The sequence below is a fragment of the Monodon monoceros genome, unplaced genomic scaffold (assembly GCF_005190385.1).
Source record: "Monodon monoceros isolate NGI ecotype Baffin Bay Population unplaced genomic scaffold, NGI_Narwhal_1 Super_Scaffold_5, whole genome shotgun sequence".
NCBI lineage: Eukaryota > Metazoa > Chordata > Mammalia > Artiodactyla > Monodontidae > Monodon > Monodon monoceros.
Window position 1 is genome coordinate 68,810,543 of NW_021703782.1, and position 23,698 is coordinate 68,834,240.

At 39.4% G+C, this 23,698-nt stretch overlaps 1 protein-coding gene across 2 annotated transcripts in view; it reads right to left on the minus strand.

The window, feature by feature from the left end:
* Positions 1–3,485: 3,485 nt before the first annotated feature.
* Positions 3,486–23,698, minus strand: part of NMRK1 (nicotinamide riboside kinase 1) — a 32,179-nt gene continuing 11,966 nt past the window's right edge. The window contains exons 2-10 of one of the 2 annotated variants that reach the window (XR_003790870.1): positions 22,664–22,717; positions 18,670–18,760; positions 18,328–18,376; positions 11,459–11,606; positions 11,307–11,378; positions 10,577–10,683; positions 8,370–8,453; positions 4,070–4,180; positions 3,486–3,932 (exon numbers count right to left, since the gene is read on the minus strand). Coding sequence is in view for 1 of the 2 variants with exons in the window: in XM_029203711.1 (XP_029059544.1) it covers positions 4,161–4,180; positions 8,370–8,453; positions 10,577–10,683; positions 11,307–11,378; positions 11,459–11,606; positions 18,328–18,376; positions 18,670–18,760; positions 22,664–22,692 (600 nt within the window). In the remaining variant the exon portion in view is untranslated. Of the gene's footprint in view, positions 4,181–8,369; positions 8,454–10,576; positions 10,684–11,306; positions 11,379–11,458; positions 11,607–18,327; positions 18,377–18,669; positions 18,761–22,663; positions 22,718–23,698 lie in introns of both variants that reach the window. The other variant, XM_029203711.1, reaches the window with a different exon arrangement.

Sequence of the window (23,698 nt, forward strand, 5' to 3'; positions counted from 1 at the left end):
TGTGGAGCATAGGCTCTAGGCACGCGGGCTTCAGTAGCTGTGGCACATGAGCTTAGTTGCTCCGCGGCATGTGGGATCTTCCTGGACCACGGCTTGAACCCGTGTCCCCTGCACTGGCAGGCAGATTCTTAACCACTGTGCCACCAGGGACGTCCTTAGTCTCAATTTTTAATCTTGAAGAAGACAACCTAACTTCTCTGGGATCTGGAAGCTAGCACGGAAAATAATATTTTAATCTCTACTTTTACATTGATGATGTGTTTCTGGACTCGTGGGCATGAATGCATCAGCTATGTTCACTTTGGTAAGAAATTCTGTTTTTGATGTTCTCTTATCTGCAGGTCATGCTACCTTGATGCAGGCCCCAAAGCTGCTATTGCAATTTTCATCTGTTTCTGTGAGTACACAGAAGCGGAGAGTAATGCCCATTCTACATTTTCCATACCCTTGCTTTTCCCTAGGTCTCCACCATGACTGCAGTTACTGGAAGAAGAGCTAGAGCCACAAACCTAAGGCCAGCATAGCAGACAGTGGCATGGAGCTCACATTAGCTCACCACTGCTCCTTGCCCCTCAGATAACCTCATGAGTTGGCTTGCCTCCTTGACAAAGCTCCAACAGCCCAGAACAGAAAGCTTCATTTTCCCGACATAGGCTTTGCCTTTCCAATTTGCTCCCTTTGAAGGAAAGATGGTGAGATGCATGCTAGCAAGATATTTTTCTGCCGTTTTTCGCTTTAAAATGAAAAATATGTGTGTGCGTGTTCATGTGGTGTAGGGATTATGTCCTGTCCCTGGTCCTGCCAATAACTAGCTGCATGGGGTTGGGCAGGTCACCAACTCTGGCTCTAATTTCTACACATAAATATAGAACATTAGACAAGTTGATACTGCTCCAACATTTTATGATTCTATGCACTACCCAAGCGTATCCTTAAAAGGTAACTTGGTGGGCTTGAATCTCACCCTTTACTGTAACAGTCTGTGTATGAGGCCCTCTTCTAAATTTCCTCCTCTGGGTTTAACATTAAGCACAATGAAACCTTCCTACAGCAAATTCATCCTATAGGGATTGAGGTTATTTATACATAGAAGGTGAAGTCTTCAGCAGATTTGCTCCTTTTCAATAAATAAAGAGCATGTGTCTTTCTAAACAGATATCTATCCCATTAACTGCTTTGATAAGAGTAACTAAATGTGAAAGCATACACTGGAAATGAAGCACTAGTATTCTTTATTTCAAATTCCTGATTTATTTCTCACTCATAGTAGTAAGCAAAAATGTTTACTTCTTCCCCGTTTGAACGTTTACTTTTTTTTTTTTTTTCAGTACGCAGGCCTCTCACTGTTGTGGCCTCTCCCGTTGCGGAGCACAGGCTCCAGACGCGCAGGCTCAGCGGCCATGGCTCACGGGCCCAGCCGCTCCACGGCATGTGGGATCTTCCTGGACCAGGGCACGAACCAGTGTCCCCTGAAGCGGCAGGCGGACTCTCAACCACTGTACCACCAGGGAAGCCCTGAACGTTTACATTTTTAATGTTTGTTAAAGTGTTTTTTTTTCCTCAAGATAAAGAGTCTTTCTCTGACCTGTTTTCACATGCTGAAATGGGGGGAAATGACTGTCAAGTATGATGCTTCTCAATCAACAATTGCCCTCTGTGGGGGATGGTATTTCAGAAATTCTTGGAAAAAATAAAGTTTGAAAAGTCATATCTAGACTTTTACACTAAAAAAAAAAAAAAATCCTCTTGTTTTGATAACACAAATTACATCTATCTAAGCTTGCTAAAATCAGAGCCAGGGAGGATAAGCAGAGAAAAGGTTGTGCTAATACTTGGTGTTGCTTACCTATTTTCTCCTCCTTCCTTAGTAAAAGCTTTTTCTTTCCCGTGGCAACATCCCCAGACAATGAAACACAATGAGCTCAAACCTCTCAGAACGCCTCTTCCCAGCCTCTCTTTCAGTGAGAAGTGGCCATGGAGGCAGTTCTGGCTGTTGGGGTCACTGCTGGGTGACTCTGGGAGGCCTGCGGCTGGCTGTGCGTGCTCTACCCAGCTTCCTGCCTTTATAATTGACACTGTGCGGGGAGCTTCTGCTGCCTTCCTGTGACCTCCTGGGGTAGCTCCGAAGGCAAGGATGAAAGACCCTGGCTTTTCCATAACACTTTCAAGTTGCTAAATTTCAGAAAAACAGGTCTTCAATATGTAATATTTGGGACTTACCCTAAAAAGTTATTTATAGTTTATCTGAAATTCAAATTTAACTGTATGCCCTCTAATTTTCTTTTTTGTTTTTTTTCCCCCTAAATCTGACAACGCTAACCCTAACCCTAACTCTAACTCTAATCCATAATTCTTGGTTATGTAAAAATAATAAACCCCAATAAGCTACTATTAGTCAAGTAACACGTTGCTTGCATGTGAACTCATTCCTGACATAGTAGTAATTTATAACAAGTACCCAACATTTATTGTGTTCATTATGTGCCAGACACTATGCTAGTTAGCAGGGGTGTGTTTGTAATTAAGTCACAGAGGTAGGTCCTGCCTTCAAGCAGCTTGCAGTCTAGCTGGAGAGACAGCCACTAAATGAGTGATTCTGTAAGCAGCAGTATAACTACAATTGTGATTAACGCTTTGAAGGAAAAGTAGAACTTTGAGAGCACCTATGAGGGCGGGGCAAGGAGGAGGGAATCCTCTGAGAAGCAGCATCTTCTGAAGGAGGAGTTGTTAGCAGACTAATTGGAGGGAAGGGTTGCAGAAGTTTGCTCTAAGTATCGGGAGCAGCACATGAGCCCGCTGTGAAGCAGGAAGGGTCCTGGTACGTTTGAGGAGAGGAGGTCCCAATGGCTGAACAGCAGTGGGTTGAGTGACTGGAAATGAGGGTAGAGAGGCACTCATAAGCTAGATCAGGGAATGTCTTGGGGGCCATATGAAGGATTGTGAACTTTATCCTTACTCTCCACTAAACCCACACTAAGCACTGTTGATATCCCCTTCTTATAAAGAGGAAGTATAGACTTTAAATGGTTTGATCAAAGACATATAGCTATTAAAAGGATGAACTTAATTTGAGCCCAGGTTTGTTTTTTTTTTTTCAGTGTGTGTGACCAAAAAACCCCCTAGTCATTGGTGAGTGTAAGCTAGTTACAAATTTCTAAGTTCTGAGTGCTGATCAGATGAGTCTGTAGAGAATGTTTAAAGTTAATGTAAGAATATATTTTATATTTGTAAGGACTGAGAGGGTGTGAGCAATCTATCTATTATTAATAAATAACAAGTTGATCACTAATTTAACTTTCAGCATTGAATGAGGCCTCAAAAAAACGATACGATTATACAGATCTCCTGTTGTGTTTTTCAATGAAAGCTCCCCTGTATTACATATCACTGAAGTAACTGTAACTTATTTCTGCTATTTTAGACCAATGGTTTGACAAAAACAAAATAAAACATGCACATAAAAACCTTATTTGTAACAAAGTCTCAACATAAGTGACACAAATGATTCAGTGGTTTCAGACACATATAAAAAACAGTAACAGCGGCAACAAGGATAAAACACAAAAAAGATACTGTTGGCAAATTGTTGATTTATTCAATATGATTACCAATATGACTACTCCTGGTAATCCCTTTATTTGCAGGAGGTGGGCATTGGTATGGGATGGTAACCAATATTTTTAAAAAATTAAAAATAGAGAAATATCAAAAGAGTACATTGTATGTGAGGTAAATATTTTATAATTCTTGATATGATACATGCAACACATATAGATACATACACACAAACACACACATCAATAGATTACATATATACTGGATTGTGATCTATATCTTATTCCTTACTCCGGGTCCCATTCAGAAGAGTTTGACAATCACTGGTCTAGAGAAACTGACTCACTCTTTGTGAGCTATGCTGTGTCTTGTACTTCCTGGAGTGAGAAAAAAGTTAAAGTAAATTCCTGTCCACTGTCATGGATAACTACTTACTTTTCCATGTGTTAAGGAAATCATGTGTGATAGAACAAACAGAGAAGCAAATAAACGAAACAACAGGCTGTCATCATACCGAAGTACACATTGTATCTTGGTTAAGGTTCTTGCATAGCTTCCTTTGAATTTCCTAATTCACTCCAGGAAGGATTCAGTGCATTCCAACTCTACGCTGTCACTTGCAGACCTGGGGAATAATTATAAATAGAAAAGAAATTAATGGAGAATTCCAATTGTTATTTTATTAAATCTTCACACTAACATCTAAGGATGTTAAGATTACAGGGATTGTGGGGCAAGAAATGCTGGTTTTCTGTAAAGAACTAAATAGAGTCCAAGTCTCATTCATTTAATCCTCGTGTTAAATTTAAGCCTATTTTCAGCTATCAGATATCCAATATCATCTGCAATTGATAAAATAATCCTTGACTTCAAAGAATGAAATAATCTGAGAACTAGAAGAAAAACACAAAAGGTGGCTGGTACAGTAGAATTCTTGTTTTGGAATGTTATCCTTGGTTTGAGGAAAGAAGTATTCTTACCTTCAATCTTTATTTTTTTAATATTTTTTATTTATTTAAAGTAAGGAAGCCTTGCTGAATACTTAGTGACTTTGGCTTAGAAACTCAGTGATAAGCCTACCGCATTCTTATTACATATCTCATGCTGGAAAAGCACACCTATTTTAGGATACTATTTAATCTTTGAAGCATGTAAAATATAAAAATGATGATACTCTTTGACCAAGCAAGTGCTGCTTCTGAAAAATTTTAATTCAAGAAGAAGAAAACCAGTAATTTGTGCAGATATTTTTACCGCATGTTATTTGTCAATGTAAAAAGCTTTCTAACACCACAAAACATCCAACAATTAGGAAATGGTTCGATAATTTTGTTAATTTGGATATTATACTATATAATTATACTACTATTACTCTGTAACTGGAAACTATTTTAAATTCAATATAGAAAAATATCCCAAATTCATTTTATTAAATTTTTATTTTACAATGTTTGTTCCTTTGATTTGACATCTTTCTTCTGTAGTGAGATGTCACTGTCAGGTCTTATAATTTACTTTTAACGAGCAAAACAGAACTCAGCCTTGAATCCTTCAACTGGGAGAACTATTTAGTCTTATTCAGTTTCATTACATAATGGACTCTATAAAGCTTATTAAATATTAAATACTAATTTAAAAACAAAAGTAAGCATGGCAATTAACTATGTAAACCATGTAACCATATAAAAGACTGATGGGAATAGCAAAAACATTGGATATGTACTTATCAAAATGTTAACAGTGATGATTGGTGGGAATATAGGTGATTATTTTCTCCCTAAAAGATTAAAATTTTAAAAAAATTATTATGTTTTTATAATGAGATGAAAATAAACATTTTATTTAAAGGGAGTTTGAATGTTCCTGGTAGCTAGGGCTGCCTTGTCATAGGGAGAATAGGTAATGATTAGATTTTGCCTCAAAGTCTGGATTTAAATAAGGATTAAACATATAACTTTATAAACTTACTCTCCTGGGTTATTTGTTTCATTAATAATTAAATTCAATCTTTGTTGTTTGCCTTTCATTATTATTACTTAATCACAATTATGATTCTATATGCTTAGAATAGAAAATTAGTTAAACAGTTTATGAGATGCTATCAGAAGCTTGAGGTGTAGTCGACTGAAACATTGGAAAGGTCTCCTGGCTAGCTCAGACCCATACTGAGGGTTGAACCAGGCTATGCTGAGGATCCCTCCAGGCTGGCTTTGGCAGGTACTGTGGTTGAAAGAACTAGGAAATGTGATGTGTCATAAATAATGCAGTAACTTATTTATGCAACTGGAAAAAATGAACATAGATCTTGGAGGTAGGAAAAGCTGATCTTCTTTGGATTTTACGTCTTTTCTAACATTTTGCTATTATTTTTTTTTTCTTTTTAAGCTTTATGCAATATCTTGAACACAAGCAAGATAGCCTTACAAAGGAATACTTCCTTACAAACCTCTAGGATGTAGGCAAGGAAAGAGGAGGGTGTCACACACATAGAAATGTACTTTGCTGTGGGCTTTCAGCCCTCATCAAAACATGCCAGCTATTCTTGGGCCTTGGACCAGATAGCACAAGCTGGTACTTGGTATGGAATTAGGTGCAATTTGCCTGAGCTACACGATCAAGGCTCCTTCATTTTTTTATAAATAAATAAATTTATTTATTTATTTAGTTGCAGCGCTCTTCGTTGCGGTGCGCGGGCTTCTCATTGCGGTGGCTTCTCTTGTTGCGCAGCACGGGCCCTAGGCGCGCGGTCTTCAGCAGTTGTGGCACGAGGGCTCTAGAGCTCAGGCTCAGTTGCGGCTCAGGGCCTTAGTTGCTCCGCGGCATGTAGGGATCTTCCCAGACCGGAGATCGAACCCATGACCCCTGCATTGGCAGGTGGATTGTTAACCACTGTGCTACCAGGGAAGTCCCAAGGCTCCTTTACTTTTATCAGCAGGTGGATCATAAGGGCAAACTTCAGCGTGTGACTTGGTCATTAAAGGAAAATTGGACCCAAGCATTAGCCATTATTGAGAGTATGGAAAGGTACAGATGTCCAACTGCTGAAACACCCAATAAGTATCTTATCAAGGTCAGCAAGGGAGCCAATAACTCTCAGAGAAGTGGCTCTGGCTCAGGTGCTATCGTTTACAAAGGCTGAGCCCCTGTCTTCACCCTACACTCTGTATCCACTTATGCTGGTGCCTGAGCTTCATTATGGGAGGCCTATCAGAGTAAAAGATGGCAGGGGTGAGCAGGCATACCTGAGCAGGCAAGGATTTTTTTTTTTAAACATCTTTACTGGAGTATAATTGCTTTACAATGGTGTGTTAGTTTCTGCTTTATAACAAAGTGAATCAGCTCCTGGCAAGGATTTTAAGTTCCACTTAAAGGAAGAAATTTTAATATGGTCCTGAAATTTCTTTAAATAGGTTCATGTCTACATGAAGGGCTGACCCTGAAATTGGGAATGTGTCAGGATCAATGAGCTACCTGGCTGGGCTTAGACTGCTAGTCAGATAGGAATTTACTGAGGGCATAGGAAATCTAATTCTTATTGAGAGATTTTGAGATTCGGACTGGGGGATTTGTTTCTCACCAAAAGAGCATGTAATATTGTTCACTGCCAAACTGGCTCATATGTCATCTCTTGAGCCAGCTGATGACTGCATTTTGTATGTTAGCCATGAAAACCCTTTTAGTTCAAACAGTTCCAATGAAACAGCTAGATCTATAGTTTTGTTTTCCCAGCACACTTTGTCATCCTTCTTCTTCTGGTTTCTACCTCCTGCCCTGCTTTCCCTTGGGGAATTTCTCCCCTTAAGTCAGGAGGTCTTAGGAGAGGTACTCAATTACAAGATGAGTACATGATCCAGTCCTAGCCAATCAGAATAAACCATCTCCTCAGGCATAGTGACTGGTTTAGCAAAAGTCATGTGACCCAAGCAGGACCAATCAAAATCTTTCCTGGGACTTTTCCACTGGGCTAAAATGGAAAACTGCTTTAAAAAATGTTCAAAATAAAGAATTTTAAACATATGCAAAACTAGTGAGAACAATATATAGACCCCCTGTACTCAACACCCAGCTTCAACATTTATCAACTCATAGACAATCTTGAAAAAGAATAAACTGTCTTTTTACTGGGGCTGTTGGACCTAGGAGGATGGTGTTGCCAAAAGACATCATATCTGTCAGTGGAGACAGACTGACTTCAAAATATACCCAAACAGAAAATGAAATTGAGGCAAAACCATGAGGACCCCATTTGAGCTCCTTAATACAGCTAAGCCTGAAGCCATTGCCACTCCTGTACTTTATTTCTGCTTAAGCCAGATTTAGGAGGATTTCTGTCACTTGCAAAATGTATCGTCTGATATGAAAACCTTGAAGAAACACTCAGTAAGTAATTTAAAAATTTTTTTGTTTATTTTGGGAAATAGAATTTACGAAAAGTCTTTAGGAGGAATAAATGAGAAAGGGAACTTTATACATATTAAAAGAAGATCACCAGCATTTTAACTTCACTAGACTCAAAGGATAATTTCAGTCCCATTGAAATAACAGCCATCTACTAAAAATTTTAAACTAAATAACATAAATATCATTAAGAGATATAACAAAGGGTGAATATTTTCACCCTTAAAAAAAACCTCACAAAGTAATCAAGTCCCTAGACCCATTCAGAGTGTCTGATTCTGTACTATCTTCAAAGCAATGCATGAATAGATACAATCACTCCTACATTAGCTGTCTGGTATACCATTCTTGGGTATGTAATGAACTATTTCTCCTGGCTGCTCCTTCACAATCCACTTTGATTGGACAATACTTACACTTTTGCTTTGCTAGTTCTTGTATTAGGTCTTCATACACTTGTGAAAAGAGGTCCTCTTCAGATTTTGTTCCATCTAGGTAAACTGAGAAGGGGGAAAAGAGAGCAGTTTAAATGCTAACAGGCTTATTAATACAGGATGCTTACTCTGGCACTTGGCATCTCTTGAGAACACCAATAGGTTTAACCAAAGAACCCAGGAACATAACTTAAAAAGAAATTAATAGCCATTAAAGAGAGAAGTATATCACAGCCAGGTACAACGGGTAGGAAATTTTGATTTATTGCAGAGAAAATTCAAACTAGCTGATGTGAAAATTAAAAAAGGAAGAAACAGAGTTAAGTGGCACTGTGCATATGGCACTTTAGGAGCACTGAAGAGGTCCCTTCTCAAAACAATCATTTATGGCATTCCCTGGCAGTCCACTGGTTAGGACTCCAGGTTCAATCCTGGTCCGGGAACTAAGCTCCCACAAGCTTCACAGCATGGCAAAAAAAAAAAAAAGAAAGAAAGAAAAAGAAACCACTTAAGGGAGTAGTTCTTGAGCTTACTTATACATCAGGATCACCTGTGAGGCTTCTTAAACCATGCAGGGGGTCTGAGTTCACATGTGTACTGAATCTGAATTCTCCAGGCCCATGAAATATATATTTTTAACAAAACTGGCATAGTCAGTTTGGGATAAAAAGCAGAAGTTATGTAGGTTAAAGGAAAGAAAGGGCCTTCTAGTCAGAAAACTGCAGAGGTTAGGGAGGTAGGAGGAACTTTGCCTGTTAAGGAAAAGATGCTCAGTTTGGAAAGGCTAGAATGTGGGGAGGCAGGAACAGTATAGAGATGAGATTTTAGAGCTGTGCCTTAGTCTTTAGTGGCCTTGAGGTCTGGCTGTTTGGATTTTATACTGAAGGGCTGGAGACTCTTTGAAGGTATTTAAGCAAGGTAGGAGCATGGTTGGATTTGCATTTTAGATGGAGAGAGAGAGGGGTAGTAAGAAGACATCCCTGCAACCAATGGTCCATGTTGGGAGTGGTGTGGCCAGAATGTCACGAGAGGCTCTGTGGATGGGGAAGAGGGGTTGAACTGGACTGAAGAAGGGATCATAATAGCCGCCAGATCATGGGGAGGCCCTGTGTGCTTTCTGTAGCTACCAAAGAGGCCACGAGGCTTCTCACAATATGCGCAACTCCCTTTATTCTGAAAAGATACGTCAGTTTTGATTGCTCTACCCCATCCAAAACCCTTCTCTCTCCAGCCTCCTGCATCTTCTCCACGTGGTACTCTATATCCCAAGGATCCATTCTTGGCCCAGGCCCATAGATCCAGATATTTATTTCTAAATCACTGCTTTAAGTCCCTCAGGCATCTCAACTTCATTATGTGCAAAACAGACTCGCATTCCTCCTTGCAAATCTGCGACTCCTTCACTTTTTCCTATTTTCTGAAATAATGCCAGCCAATTCCTGAGCTGTTGTCCTTGTTACCTCAATTGCCCGCACCCTCCATGTCTATCCTATCATGCAGTTCTTCTGAGTACATATGTCCAATATTGCACCCTCTACATCTACCTTTCACATAGCCAGAGGGATCTTACTAAAACAAAAATTTTATATCTACCATATCCTTGTATAAAGCCTCTCTGTAGAGGGCTTCCCACTTTCCTTAGGATAATGACCTAAGTCCTTAACTGGTCTACGGTCTTGCAGGGTTTGGACCCTTCCTGTACCAGCAACATCACCTCTTGCCTTGGCTTTCTCTACCACAACCTTCCTTCTGGTGCCCCTTGGTCTTTTCATGCACCATACCCACCATCTGGGGTGACCTTCTATCTCCCCAAGTTACCTCCCTTTGTCCAGTTATATCTATCATCTCGTTTAAATATGGCTTCCTCAAGGAAGCCTTCCCGGATTGCTGAGACTTGGGCGGTCCCCCTGAAGCTCAGTGTCACAGTACTCAGCACAGCTAAAAAGGATAATCTTGTGCGTCATCCATTTAACATCCATTTTCCTGATAGAATGCTGGTTCATAAGAGTAGAGACTGAGTCTGCCTTATTTCCCTTGATATCACCAGGGTAGTGCCTTGTACATGGAAGGCATTCAATCAATATTTGCTGAATGAATGACCATCTAGAAGTTGGCAAACTTGCACAAGAGCCATAGAGAAACAGAAGGCAGGAGAGCCAGTGTGGAAAAGGGGAAAAAAAGGCACTTACCGATTTCCCATGAGATGTTCTCCATTTCTTTTCTGTGCTTTAGATACATGGGCCACACGTGGCCCTCAAAGTACCCTGGGGTGTCTGGAGGCTCGTAGATCCTTGTACTATCAAAATACGTAGGAAACTTTACGTTGACATAAACACAATTAATATAGTAAAATAATGGTCAGGACAACGGGGAAATCACTCAGAGACTGAGTCTTAACAGGATTACGACTACACTTTTTAGACTCAATGCCAGTTACAAAGACAACACCCAATGGATTTAGTCCCCTGATCTAAAAAATGAACTCTAATTCACTACCATTCATAATTATTTTCCCCCCTCTAGTGATTTATAAAAGAATTGAGAGACAAATGTTAATGTAAATAATGATAGAGATACTGATATGTTGTAGTAAGCTTTAAACTAATCGGTGTTCTCTGTGGCTGTAGCAGAATACAGGCCCCCTAATTTAAAACCATAATCAACATGGGATTGCTTCATATGAGGATTTAGGAAAGATAAGCCAAAGAGCTTGTACAAGAGCCTTTTCTTAGAAAAGTAATTTGCATTACTCCATGTGGGTGACCATTTATGGAAAAAGGTCTTGCTCTTTGTATGAAGAATTGAGGCTTCTCTTGCTTGAAAAACGACATATACACATTGCTCAATAATGCTGTTTCCTTGTTTTTCCTAAAGTTTGTCTTTTGAATTACAATCCACAAAGGCAATTTCAAAACTTACCTCCTCCTCCTCTTACATTCTTCATACGGAATGGTCAGAAAATAGCTTCTATTCCATATAGTGTCAAGGGGCCTAAATTAACAGCATATTTAGTGCACAAAGTTTTTTTTTCCCATTCACTCAGAGTCAATATTAGAGTGGGGAATGCTTACTTATAATTATAGAGAAGGAAACCTTCGATAATTAAGATGGGAATTTCCTCAGTGTTTCCCCTGTCCCTTGATGCCAGAGGGTGTGCTGCGCTTTCCATCCAGCGGGAAATGGCGGACATCATCTCCTCCATGTTAAGTGCTTCAAGCACTTCAAACAAACACAAAAATATGAAATCAATACAACAAAAGTTTTACGCTGTGGCTTTTTATGATGAGTACAGCCAGTGGTCTATAAATATATAAAATAACACTATTTTATTTACCCTTCAAAACACCTAATTAGGGACTTTCCTGGTGGTCCAGTGGTTAAGAATCTGCCTTCCAATGCGGGGGACACGGGTTCGATCCCTGGTCTGGGAACTAAGATCCCACATGCTGCGGGGCAACTGAGTCTGAACGCTCTAGAGCCTGCACGCCACAACCAGAGAGCTCACGTGCCGCAACTACTGAGTCCACGTGCTCTAACTAGAGAGGAGCCCACATGCCACAACTAGAGGGCCCACGCACCACAATGCAGAGCCTGTGCACCGCAACTAAGAGCCTGTGTGCCGCAGCTAAGACTAAAAAAACACCAAGTTAACAAATGTTTTAGACAAAAAATATAAACTCTAATATTGATAAAGTGGTATGCTTGATATAGTTTCATCCTGGAAAATTGTATTTATCTATTTATTTATTTGTGGCTGCACTGGGTCTTTGTTGCTGCACGTGGGCTTTCACTAGCTGCTGTGAGCAGGGACTACTCTGTTGTGGTGCGTGGGCGTCTCATCACAGTGGCTTCTGTTGTTGCGGAGCACGGGCTCTAGGCCTGCAGGCTTCAGTAGTTGTGGCTCTTGGGCTCTAGAGCGCAGGCTCAGTAGTTGTGGCACACAGGCTTAGTTGCTCCGCGGCATGTGGGATCTTCCCGGACCAGGGCTCAAACCTGCGTCCCCTGCATTGGCAGGCAGATTCTTAACCACTGCACCACCAGGAAACTCCTGGAAAATTTTAAACATATACAAAAGTAGAGCATAGAGTACAATGAGCTCCCATGTCCCCATTACCAGCTTTGACAATTATAGACTCATTGCTTTATTTATAACTTCTATTCTCCCTTGACTATATAAAAGTTTAACATTTTTGGATAACAAAATATTTATAAATTAGTTTGAAAGATATGACACACTGGTGAAAATACCTGCAATGTATTTGGCAAAGAATGGATATCTTTAATATATAAAGAGCTCTTACAGATAAATAAGAGGAGGAAAATCATTAAAAGAATTTACAAAGGATACAAGTATGTCACATTCAAATTCTAAAATGTGCATACTTTTAGAGTTTACAGTTGTTAATGCTAGAAAAGTACCCTATAACAGTGATTCCCAAAGCATGTTATCTACACTAGCAGCATCAGCATCATCTGAGAACTTATTAGAAATGCAAATTCTCAGCCCCACTCCAGAATGACTGAACTGAGCCATCTGTTCTTAAAGGTTTTTTAGTGGAAGGTTTTAAAATTATGAATTAATTCATTTAAAAGATATAGAGCTATTAAGATTTTCTCTTTTTTTCTGGTGTTTGTTTTGGTTAATTTGCATTTGGTAAGACTGTCAATTTCATTTAAGTTTTCAAATTTATTTGCATAAAATTCTTCATAATATCCTCATCTTTTTAATGTTTGTAGTATTTGTAGTGATATTAACCTTTTTGGTTTTGATATATGTAATTTGTGCCTTCTCTATTTTTTTTATTGATCAGTCTTATTTAATTTTTTTGAGGACCACTCAGATTCTTCAATCTGTAGGTTTATATCTTATGCCAAATTTGAGATGTTTTACATCATTACTTATTTGAATACTTTTTCAGCACCACTCCTCCTCTCCTTCTGAGCTTCCAATGATATAAATGTTAGATCTTTCATTATTGTCCCACATTTCTGCTCATTTTCTTTCTTTTTGCCTGCTTTGTGTCTTCATTGCTGCACGCAGGCTTTCTCTGGTTGCGGCAAGTGGGGGCTACTATTCATTGTGGTACACAGGATTCTTATTGTGGTAGCTTCTCTTGTTGCAGAGCACAGGCTCTAGGTGCATGGGCTTCAGTAGTTGCAGCATGCAGGCTCAGTAGTTGCAGCATGCAGGCCCTAGAGCACGTGAGCTTCAGTAGTTGTGGCACATGGGCTCAGTAGTTGCAGTGTGAGGGTTCTAGGGCATGTGGGCTTCAGTAGTTGTGACGTGTGGGCTCAACAGTTGTGGCTCGCAGGCTCTAGAGAGCAGGCTCAGTAGTTGTGGTGCACGGACTTAGCTGCTCCACGGCATGTGGGACCTTCCCGAACCAGGGATTGAACCCTTGTAACCTGCACTGGCAGGTGGATTCTTAACCAATGCACCACCAGGGAAGTCCCTCTGTTCATTTCTTTTCAGTCTACTTTCTCTTCCTTGTTCAGATTGAATAATTTCTATTGTTCTGTCTTGAAGTTCACTGATTCTTTCCTCTGTCATATTTATACTGCTGTTACACCCATCCAGTAAGTTTTAAAATTTCAATTATTGTATCAGTTTTCAGTTCTAAAATTTCTATTTGGTTCTTTTTCACATCTTCTCTTTCTGTGTTGAGGCTTTCTAATTTTTCACTTGATTCAAGAATGGTCACAGGTCTTCCCTGGTGGCACAGTGGTTGAGAGTCCACCTGCTGATGCATGGGACACGGGTTCGTGACCTGGTCTGGGAAGATCCCACATGCCGCGGAGCGGCTGGGCCTGTGAGCCATGGCCGCTGAGCCTGCGCGTCCAGAGCCTGTGCTCCGCAACGGGAGAGGCCACAACAGTGAGAGGCCCGTGTACCAGAAAAAAAAAAAAAAAAGAATGGTCACAAATGCTCACTGAAGCCTTTTTATGAATACTGCTGTAAAGTCCTTGTCAGAATTCCAGCATCTGTGTCATCACAGTGTTAGTGTCTAATTCTCTTTTCTCATTCAAGTTGAAAGTTGCCTGGTTCTTAATATGACAAATGATTTTTAGTCTCATCCTGGAAATTTTGGGTATCATGCTATGAGGCTCTGGATCCCATTTAATCTTTTTTTTTGCAGGCAGTGTCCCTGTTTAGGTGTAGTGTGCAAGTCCAGGTGGGGTGGATGTTCAGCTGCCTGCTGGGCCTCACCAATACTGAGGTGGGGGGTGACTGTGGGGGGAAAAGAGGAAAGCACGCAGGTGTGGCTTCATTACAGTTCAGTGAGGATAGAAGTTCAGCTCTCAAGTGGGTCCTGCTGACAGTAGTTGACACTGCCTGGTTAAGGAAAGTGGAGTGCCAACTAGCACCACCTCACACTGCCTTATTCGGTCTCTTTGCTGCCAGGTAGGTGTGGAAGTTCAGCTCCGTTTGGCACCACTGATATGATCCCTATGACGATGTGGAAAGCCAACGCACCATACCTTGCTGGTGCTGATGGGTCCAAAAGTCTAGCCCTCCACTAGGCCCTGCTAACACCATGAGGGGAAGTTGGTTTTTCCTTTTGTTTGCCTACAGTAAGGTGGATATTAACAAATTAATTTTCTATTCTGTTAGGCCACCCTTTTTCTAGTCCTTTGACTATACGGAACAGGTTTCTTGGGAATTTTGGGTTGTACCTATTGATGGTTCCATGTTGTACACTTCTCCATCACCAGTCACCCCCTTCCAGATATATGAGAGACAGACAAAAAACAAAAATCAAACAGGAAACTCACAGCTATGTCATTCCTCAAGATCCAAAGTCCCCAGTCAGTCTTCTCTCTTCATCTTTCAGAGTTTTTCCTTTTTGTTGTATTCCATCCGTGGTTTTTAGTTATAAGAGGGAGGAATAGCAAGGAATGGGGCCAAGCCATCTTGGCTGGAGCCAGAAGTACCATCAGTTTTAATGTATTTCCACTATCATTCAGTTAAAAATATTTTCTAATTTTCATTGTGATTTATTCTGCGACCCCTGGGATATACAGAAGTGTTTTGCTTCAGATCAAATGTGATGATGTCTGGAATTTGCTTCAAAATAATATAGAAGGAGCAGGAGGGTGAGGATATGGATGAAATATAATTGGCCAAGAGTTTATCATTTTAAAAGCAGGATGGTGAATTCATGAGAGTTCATTATGCTTTTCTGCCTTTCTTTGTGTATGTTTAAAATTTTGCATAAGAAAAAGTTTTTAAGAATCAGAAAAAAGGTACTGATTAATTTTCAAACACTTGGGAATTTACTATTTACTCCTTTGCTATTGATTTCTAATTCAGTTATCTGTGATTAGAAGATATCTCTATATTACTTCAATACCTTGAAATGTATTAGGACTTGTTCCATGTCCTTGTGTATGCCTTCCATTTTGGTTAATGTTCCATGCGTTCTTGAGGAAAAAAATGTGTGCTCTGCTGTTGTTGGGTACATGTTCTATATATGTTAGTTTGGTCAAGTTTGTTGTGTTGTTCAAATCTGTTAGACTCATAATTTTTGTCAGTTTGTTCCATAAGTTACTGAGAAAATTGTATTAAAGTCTCCCACAATACTTATAGATTTGTCTGTTTGTCCTCTTAGTTTTGTCAGTTTTTGCTTAATGTATTTTGAGGTCATTATTATTAAGTGCATACAAATTTTAGATTTTTTATATTCCAGTTGAATTGATTCATTGAGCTCTCTTTATCTCTAGTACTACTCTTTGCCTTAAATTTTACTTTGTCTGATATTAGTACAGTTACACTAATTTTCTTTCAGTAGGTATTTGCATGGTATATCTTTTTCTAGCCTTTTACTATTTACTTTTCTATATCCTAATGTTTAAATATATCTCTTACAAGGAGCTTATAGTTGGCTTTTTAAAAAAAATCCAGTCTGACAACTTTTGAGTATTTCATTTTAGTTAATTTAACTTAATATAGCTACTGATATGTTTGATTTAAGCTATCATTTTACTATCATCTTCTATTTTTCCACCATCCTTTGATATTTTAGTTCTGTTTTTTACCTCTTTTGCATTTATCAGTTATATTTTAATGATTCTACCTACTTATAAATGTGATAGCTATATACTTTATTACTATTGTTATTATTTTTAAAAATATTTATTTCATTTATTTGCAGCAGGCGTGCTCCTTAGTTGCGGCAGGTGAGCTCCTTAGTTGTGGCGTGCAAACTCTTAGTTGAGGCATGCATGTGGGATCTAGTTCCCTGAGCAGGGAACGAACCCGGGCCCCCTGTGTTGGGAGTGCGGGGTCTTAACCACTGTGCCACCAGGGAAGTATTGATAGCTATATACTTTAAAACTATTGTTTTGGTAGTTATCACAAAGATTTCAACATTACCTTGACTTACCTTAAATTTGTACATTTACCTAAAAGTTCAGATTTCTCCTTAAGATAGATTCCTGGAAGTGGGACACCTGAACACATGGCATGAATATTTTACCATCTTTGGGACATGTGCTCAACCTCCTTTCCAGAAAAGGTTGTACCAATTTATATTCCCATCTATAAGTTTTTGTTTTATTTGGCCTATGCCATTACTAATTATTAATCTTTTAAAAATCTGTTGATTAGGTAAGCGAGGAAAAAATAAGTTATAATTCTTTGACTACTTTTCTCTTTTTCAAATTAAAAAAAAAATTTGGCCACACTGTGCAGTATGCGGGATCTTAGTTCCCCAACCAGGGATCGAACCCGGGCGCTGGCAGTGAAAGTGCCAAGTCCTAATCATAACCGCGGGCCTCTCACCATTGTGGCCTCTCCCGCCGTGGAGCACAGGCTCCGGACGCGCAGGCTCAGCGGCCATGGCTCACAGGCCCAGCCGCTCCGCGGCACGTGGGATCCTCCCGGACCGGGGCACGAACCCGTGTCTCCTGCATCGGCAGGCGGACTCTCAACCACTGCGCCACCAGGGAAGCCCCCCTTGACTACTTTTGAGGTTGACTTTTTATTGTACGTTTATTAATCATATAACCTTTTGCTTCTGTGAATAATTATTCACATCATTGGACATTTTTCAATTGGGATATTAGTGTTTTTCTTATCAGTTTGTAAGAACTTATTTAGATTAGGAGTAATTCTTCGTCAGTTGTTGAAAACCGTTTTTCCTTGTTTAACTCTTACTTTGTAATAATCTTCCTTAATAACCTTTAGAAAAGGGGGGAGAGAAGAAAAAACTATCCTGGCTGCAGCTCAAGACACAAGAATAGATACAGCCAGTCAAGGATTTTGCCTCTTTTAAAACTATCATGTTTCTGTAAGAACTGATTACACAACATTTTTCCTCCAAGGTTATCAAAGTTAAAAATAAAGAACAAATTTTATGGCTCTTTAAGAGAGCTCTCTCTATTGCTAGTTTGCATAAGCACTCAATGATCATCTTGTTAATTATAAATGTTGATAAGACCATTAAATATAGTTTACTAGTACGGCATTCCTTTGCAGGTCTATATAGATGTTTTTCTGATGGACTTTCCTCCGCTGGCTTCAAAGCAGTGTTAGACTGGGCAAGAGGGTAAAGTGAATCCATCTAAAAAATATTCACTATTCTTTTTGAGCAGTGAAAAGACTCAGTACCTTGGTCACTGAGAAAGTAAGCTCAGAAGATAGAGAGCCCTAAAGTTCGCTACAAGCAAGAGGAGTAGACTAACAGAGACCCACCTTATCCCACCTTCAAAAGAAAAATTTATTTTCCAATGTTTTCAGTTTTAATTATAAAAGTGGGGAAAAGGTTTCATTTATTTAAATAGCTGAACATAAATCAGAAACCCTTACAAAAGCATGCTTAAAGTACAGCAACATAATTTAAACTTATTTTGAGACTCTCTTCAGAGATAACAAAGTTATTTGGGTTTGAAAAAGGAAACAAACATTATTGCATAATGTTTTGTAAGCTCATCTACTTACCATCATACTGAAGAAATCCATTTTCATCTGTCTCTATCTCAGACTCTGGCTGGAAAAATAATAAAGTACCCATAAAAACTGTGCAGTACAGAAATAATGCAATCATAGAATGAAGAGTTGATAAACCTTTATTTTAACAAATGCTTTGGATGGTGAGGATAAATAAAATTAGATTAGCTCCCATAAGTGTGCCATCTAGTGGAGAACTAACACTACTGCATTGAGCCTCCCTTCACTACAAAAGCACAATCACTCAGCAAATGCTTCTGGATGTAATTCAATTAACTTTGCTACTATGACTTCTTTTGGTTAAATAAATTATCTGAGAAGTTTTATAGATACCTTAAAGAAATTATCCTGAGATATGATACTGCAGTTTGGAAGGCGTTTCTGCAAATTCTTAGCCAGTGTTGTCTTCCCACCATTTGTCACACTGAACAACAACAAAAAAAGAAAACAAAGTAAGAAAATACCAAGAAGGAAGATGCATTAAAAGAACATAAAACATTTTAAAGTGATCTTAGAAAAAGGATATTTAAAACAATATGTAATATCTAAGAAAAAATATTTCTTTCATAGATAGGACTTTGTTGGCAAAAATCATAGGCTCAAGATGCAACAAATGATAAGAAATAAGCTGGAAAGGATGGAGCAGAAAGGTAACTAATATTGGGCAAGTGAACTGCGTAATACTAAGACTTAATTACAGCTATTGCATTGGAAGCAAAATAATTTTTTGTCTATGCTGAAACATTCACAAGGTTCACATGCCACACAGAGAATATGAGTAGCACACTTTAGTGCAAGTATATAAAACTGCACGTGGTCACTGTGATTTTGTTTCAATGCACAGTGAAGAAAAATGGAGGAGTGGCTTATTACAAGCCCACCTATCATGACTTTTCACCTCCTTTGGAATGCCTCCTTTTCCCCAATCTCTCTCCACTTTGGCGCTGGTTGGGAGGTCCATTGTAGCTTATCACATCCTGTCAGTTACTTGTCCCCTCTGGCTGGACTGTGACATCAAGGAGAATGGCGACCCTGACCAACACCTCTGTGTATGTATCCAGTTTTCCAGTACCCAGAACCATGCATTGTTGGGGGGGAAGCACTTCTCCACTCAGTCACTCAGAGAGTTTTTTTTTTAAAACCTGGGGCTTATGTACTTCCAAAGAGTCTATGGACAGATTCAGGATCTTTGTGAACTTGAAAGATATTATATCTTTATTTTCAATAAATTCTAACAGAATTTTGGCATTTCCTTTAATTAAAATATAAGTCACAAGCAACAGTATTATTAATAGTACCTGTGGCTTTTTCACCAACAGAAATCACAGACAGGTATTTTCATATCATGTTGCACTTGGGGCAGACATCTTGAAGTATCATTGACACTCTATTACTTGAAATTTACAGCAGCTTTTAGACTCACCACAGGACACAGTTATTTAGTGAGTTAACAAAGAAGCATGTGTATCATAATGCTACAAATTTTCTTTTAAAAATATTTTTATAACTATATTATCATAACTGGTTTCCTCTGTATTTCTGTATTTTATTTTGTGCATTTAAAACCACTACTCGGAGGAAGCAAGACTTCGTCATACCACCAAATGTCTACAGCACAAAAAACTTCTGACTGCACATGAATTGTGCTTATTCCGAGGTAAGATGAATTGCAGTATGTTTATAATCTAGAAAGGGGAAAGGAACTAATACTTATTCATCAAAATTGTTTATTGGATATAATTCAATTATTAGCCAAATATCTTACACCTACAAAGTATTAACAGAAGAAACTTGATTCACACTTTTTTTGTTTTTTCTGTTTAACCTTAGATCACACAATTGGGTAGGATATGGGCAATCTCCTTAAAAATGGAAAAGTGGGTGGGTATTACCCTATGCATTGAGAAAATACTGTTATGAGAAATTTTTTCCCCCTTTACCGAAAATGTCTGTAATCCATGTTGAATGCCCATAGTTCGATTATTGAATTTTGGTTTAAAATACATAGTAAACAGGGATAACTTTATTACAGTATGAGCAACCTGGCTAGAAAATGTATCATTTTCTAGACTCACCTCTTTAGTTAAGATCATGCAATTGAACCAACAGTAATTAGATCCCTTCTCACTGACTTAGTTAGAGCCAATGAGAAATAAGCACCCCATTTTTGTAGACCTGGTAGAGATGGACCAGCTAGAAGGCAGTCCAGGTCAGAAAGATGAGGGAGGGGGAAAAGTAAAAGCTGTATTCTCATAAAACTTGCTCAAGGTAACGACTAGCAAGTAATGGAGATGAGATACAAAGTCCAACTCTAACACCCATGGAGTTTACATTTTTTAACATTAAGGAAGGAACTTTGTGAGAATGATGAAAGTTGTAAAATCTTTCCCCAGAAAAATGAACATCTTCACACATGCATTAAGTTTTCAGGAGGTTCATGGATGCCACTTGAATCCTCTAGAACCTTTACTATTCCTTGCAGTCTCAACTGAATATTTAGTTCATAGGGCAGCAAGTGGTAAGTACATGAGAGAGATACAGCACAGTGAGTTTGGAGGAAGGAAGGCAGGAACTGCAGCTGAGTCTGGCAGGGGCTTTGCAGAAGCAGCAGCACTAAAATGAAATCCTGGCACTTGCTGAGGAAGAGACAGTGAAGAGAGGCTTTCTTAGGAAGTTATGCATAGAACCAAATGCACGTGGCACGAAAGCATGACACAGGTTTCTAGACAGAGGGCATTATACTGGAATATTGAGATGAGGAGAATTTATTCACACACGTGCAGAAGAGAAGTCGGATTGGATTCTGTAGTGGACCTGGTAGTGGCCTCCCCAGGTTCCACCCCAGTTTCCAAGGTCTGGTTGGGATTGACCCCGCTCTCAACTCCAGAGCAAGGGCCCCAATGGCCTAAACCAATCAAGGCAATCCCCTCGCTTTTGCCACAGTAACTGTGGCTATGTGACCCAGGTGGTCCTGTCAAAGACCCTTGACCTAAGGGAAGCAAAGCACTTTTTTCCCCCTAGTGACAGGCTAAGGAGAAGCATGAGGTCCCAGGAGCTGCTAGTAGTCCCTTGCAACCAAAAAATGCAGCCAACTTTAGGATGAATCCAAAAGGAGGAAGACACAGAGAAGAGGCAGAGAGAAACAGAGTCTTTGGTGACACCACTAAGCTCCTGTATCAAATCTTTCCTGTACCCTGCCTATCTGCCCACCCCGAAGCTAGTCCATTTTATTATTTTTGGATGGTCCTCATATATCAGGAAATTTAGACTGCATTTTAAATAACTGGGAACCACCAAATATTGTTCATCAGGTGAGAGAAAATTTAAAAATTCTGTATGAAGATGAAACTGGCAGAGGTATGCAGGGAAAATTAAGAGGAGGAGATTGGAATTAGGGAATGAGGGCTTGAATTAGGATGGTGGCAGTGAGTGTGGAAAGGAAAGGAGGGATGAGAAGCAATGCAGAGAAAAACTGAACTTGGTTCTGATTAGATGCGAGCAAGTCAAGGCAGAGTTCTGGCATTTAATTCATTCAATGTTACTTCTAATTGATTAATTAGAAGTAATTAATCTAATTAATTAGATTAATTGTAGTTATGTAATGCAATAATACATTGATTTCCCCCAAATTATAAACCTTTAATTTCAATAGTCTTAAGTATTTTATTAACTAGACTACACATAATGTGAAAGGACTCAGAAGAAAGATGAACATAATACACTAGCAAAACAAATAAACAAATAATGTCCTTTTAAGTCGCTGTTGTCTTATTTGATTGCCCACTTCTTGGTACCATGGGTAGGGTGACCATAAAATTTAGGACACTTCTGAGAGGGAGAGGGGTGAATGATTAATAATCATGCCAGGGAAATAAGGACTACCTCAAGATGAAAAGTATGGGGAAAAGGGGTAGAGGTGAGGTGATTCCTTATTCCACATGTCCAAAGCTGGGCATAACTGGCAAGAAATGATAGATTTTCTCCTATGTCACACTGGAGAAGCAGCCATACGGAGAACGATAAATCACCCTGAACCAACGTAGCATTAGATCAGGCCTTGCCTCTGGTGTCAGCTTTAGAAAACAAACAGTAAAGCAGGTAAACTTTGTGTACCGACTCCCCTGTTTCTGTTTACAGGAAACTCTCCCATTTCCTGTTGGCATTTACATAGCCAGTGCTCCACCGTTTTAAATTCAAGTGTCCTGTTCTCTTTTCTGGGACTCAGGAATCCTTCTCACTGCTTCTCCTTCCCCCACCACATCCACATGGAAACACCCTTTGGACATCCTGAGTATCTCAATCAGCTGTTTGTAGCAAAATTACTCACCCACCGATTCCAATGACAAATGTTTTCATAATTAGCTTTGAAAATCACGTCTTCCTAAAATTAAAAAAAAAAAAAATCGAAAGCACATCACTTAGGTGTCTAAAGAGATAAGAGTCCTAACTTACAAGGGCCAGCTGAGGGGGAAAGATGTCAGTGATCTTTGGGTTACCCCCCTAGGATTACCCACATTCTGTGGGAAAGTTTCACACTATACTGGCTTCTCTCTGCCACAGTCTCCTGCTATGTGCCAACAGCTGGAAGTGCTCAGGGCCTGTAAGCAAGTCAAGTGAACTAAAGGGGCCCCCATGGCCAAGCATACATCCTTGAGGGTCTGTTTTCAAGGGCATGGAAGAGTTGCTGAGCCACAAGGCACACTAGAGTTTCATGCTCCCCTCAGGCAGGTGGCCTGTCACCTGCATGACTCAGTCACCCAGGGATGACCCATTACCCCCAAGGCAGAGAAGTGGCAGAGATGGCCTCTCTCTCCTTCTGAAATGAGGAGACAGTCACTGCTGGCCAGAGGCAAGAGGAAGTGAATTCCCTTTAAGTATGCTATTTCCTCACCCTAGGGCCAGGGTAGACAAGCTTTCAAAAATGAGCCAGTTAGTAAATCTTTGAGGCTTTACGGGCCAAGAGACAAAATCAAGATTATTATGTAGGTACTTATATAATAAGAGAGAAAACATTTCCACAAACTTTCTGATGGAGGTCAAAACATAATAATTGAGTACAATTTTTTTTTCCCGTAATTCATGTCTACAAATGAAAATAGAATTCCTTTTCTATTGGGATAACATTTCCCTTATTGGATATCAGAGTGAGTGTCTCCTATTACAAAAGGGACTGTAGGTGTTCAGGCAGAAGGCCAGGTTTTATTTTTTTGATTTTTTTATTGAAAAAAATTTCTTTTAATATTTATTTATTATTTGGTTGCACCAGGTCTTAGTTGTGGAATGCGGGCTTCTTAGTTGCGGCATGCACGTGAGATCTAGTTGCCTGACCAGGGAATGAACTCAGGCCCACTGCATTGGCAGT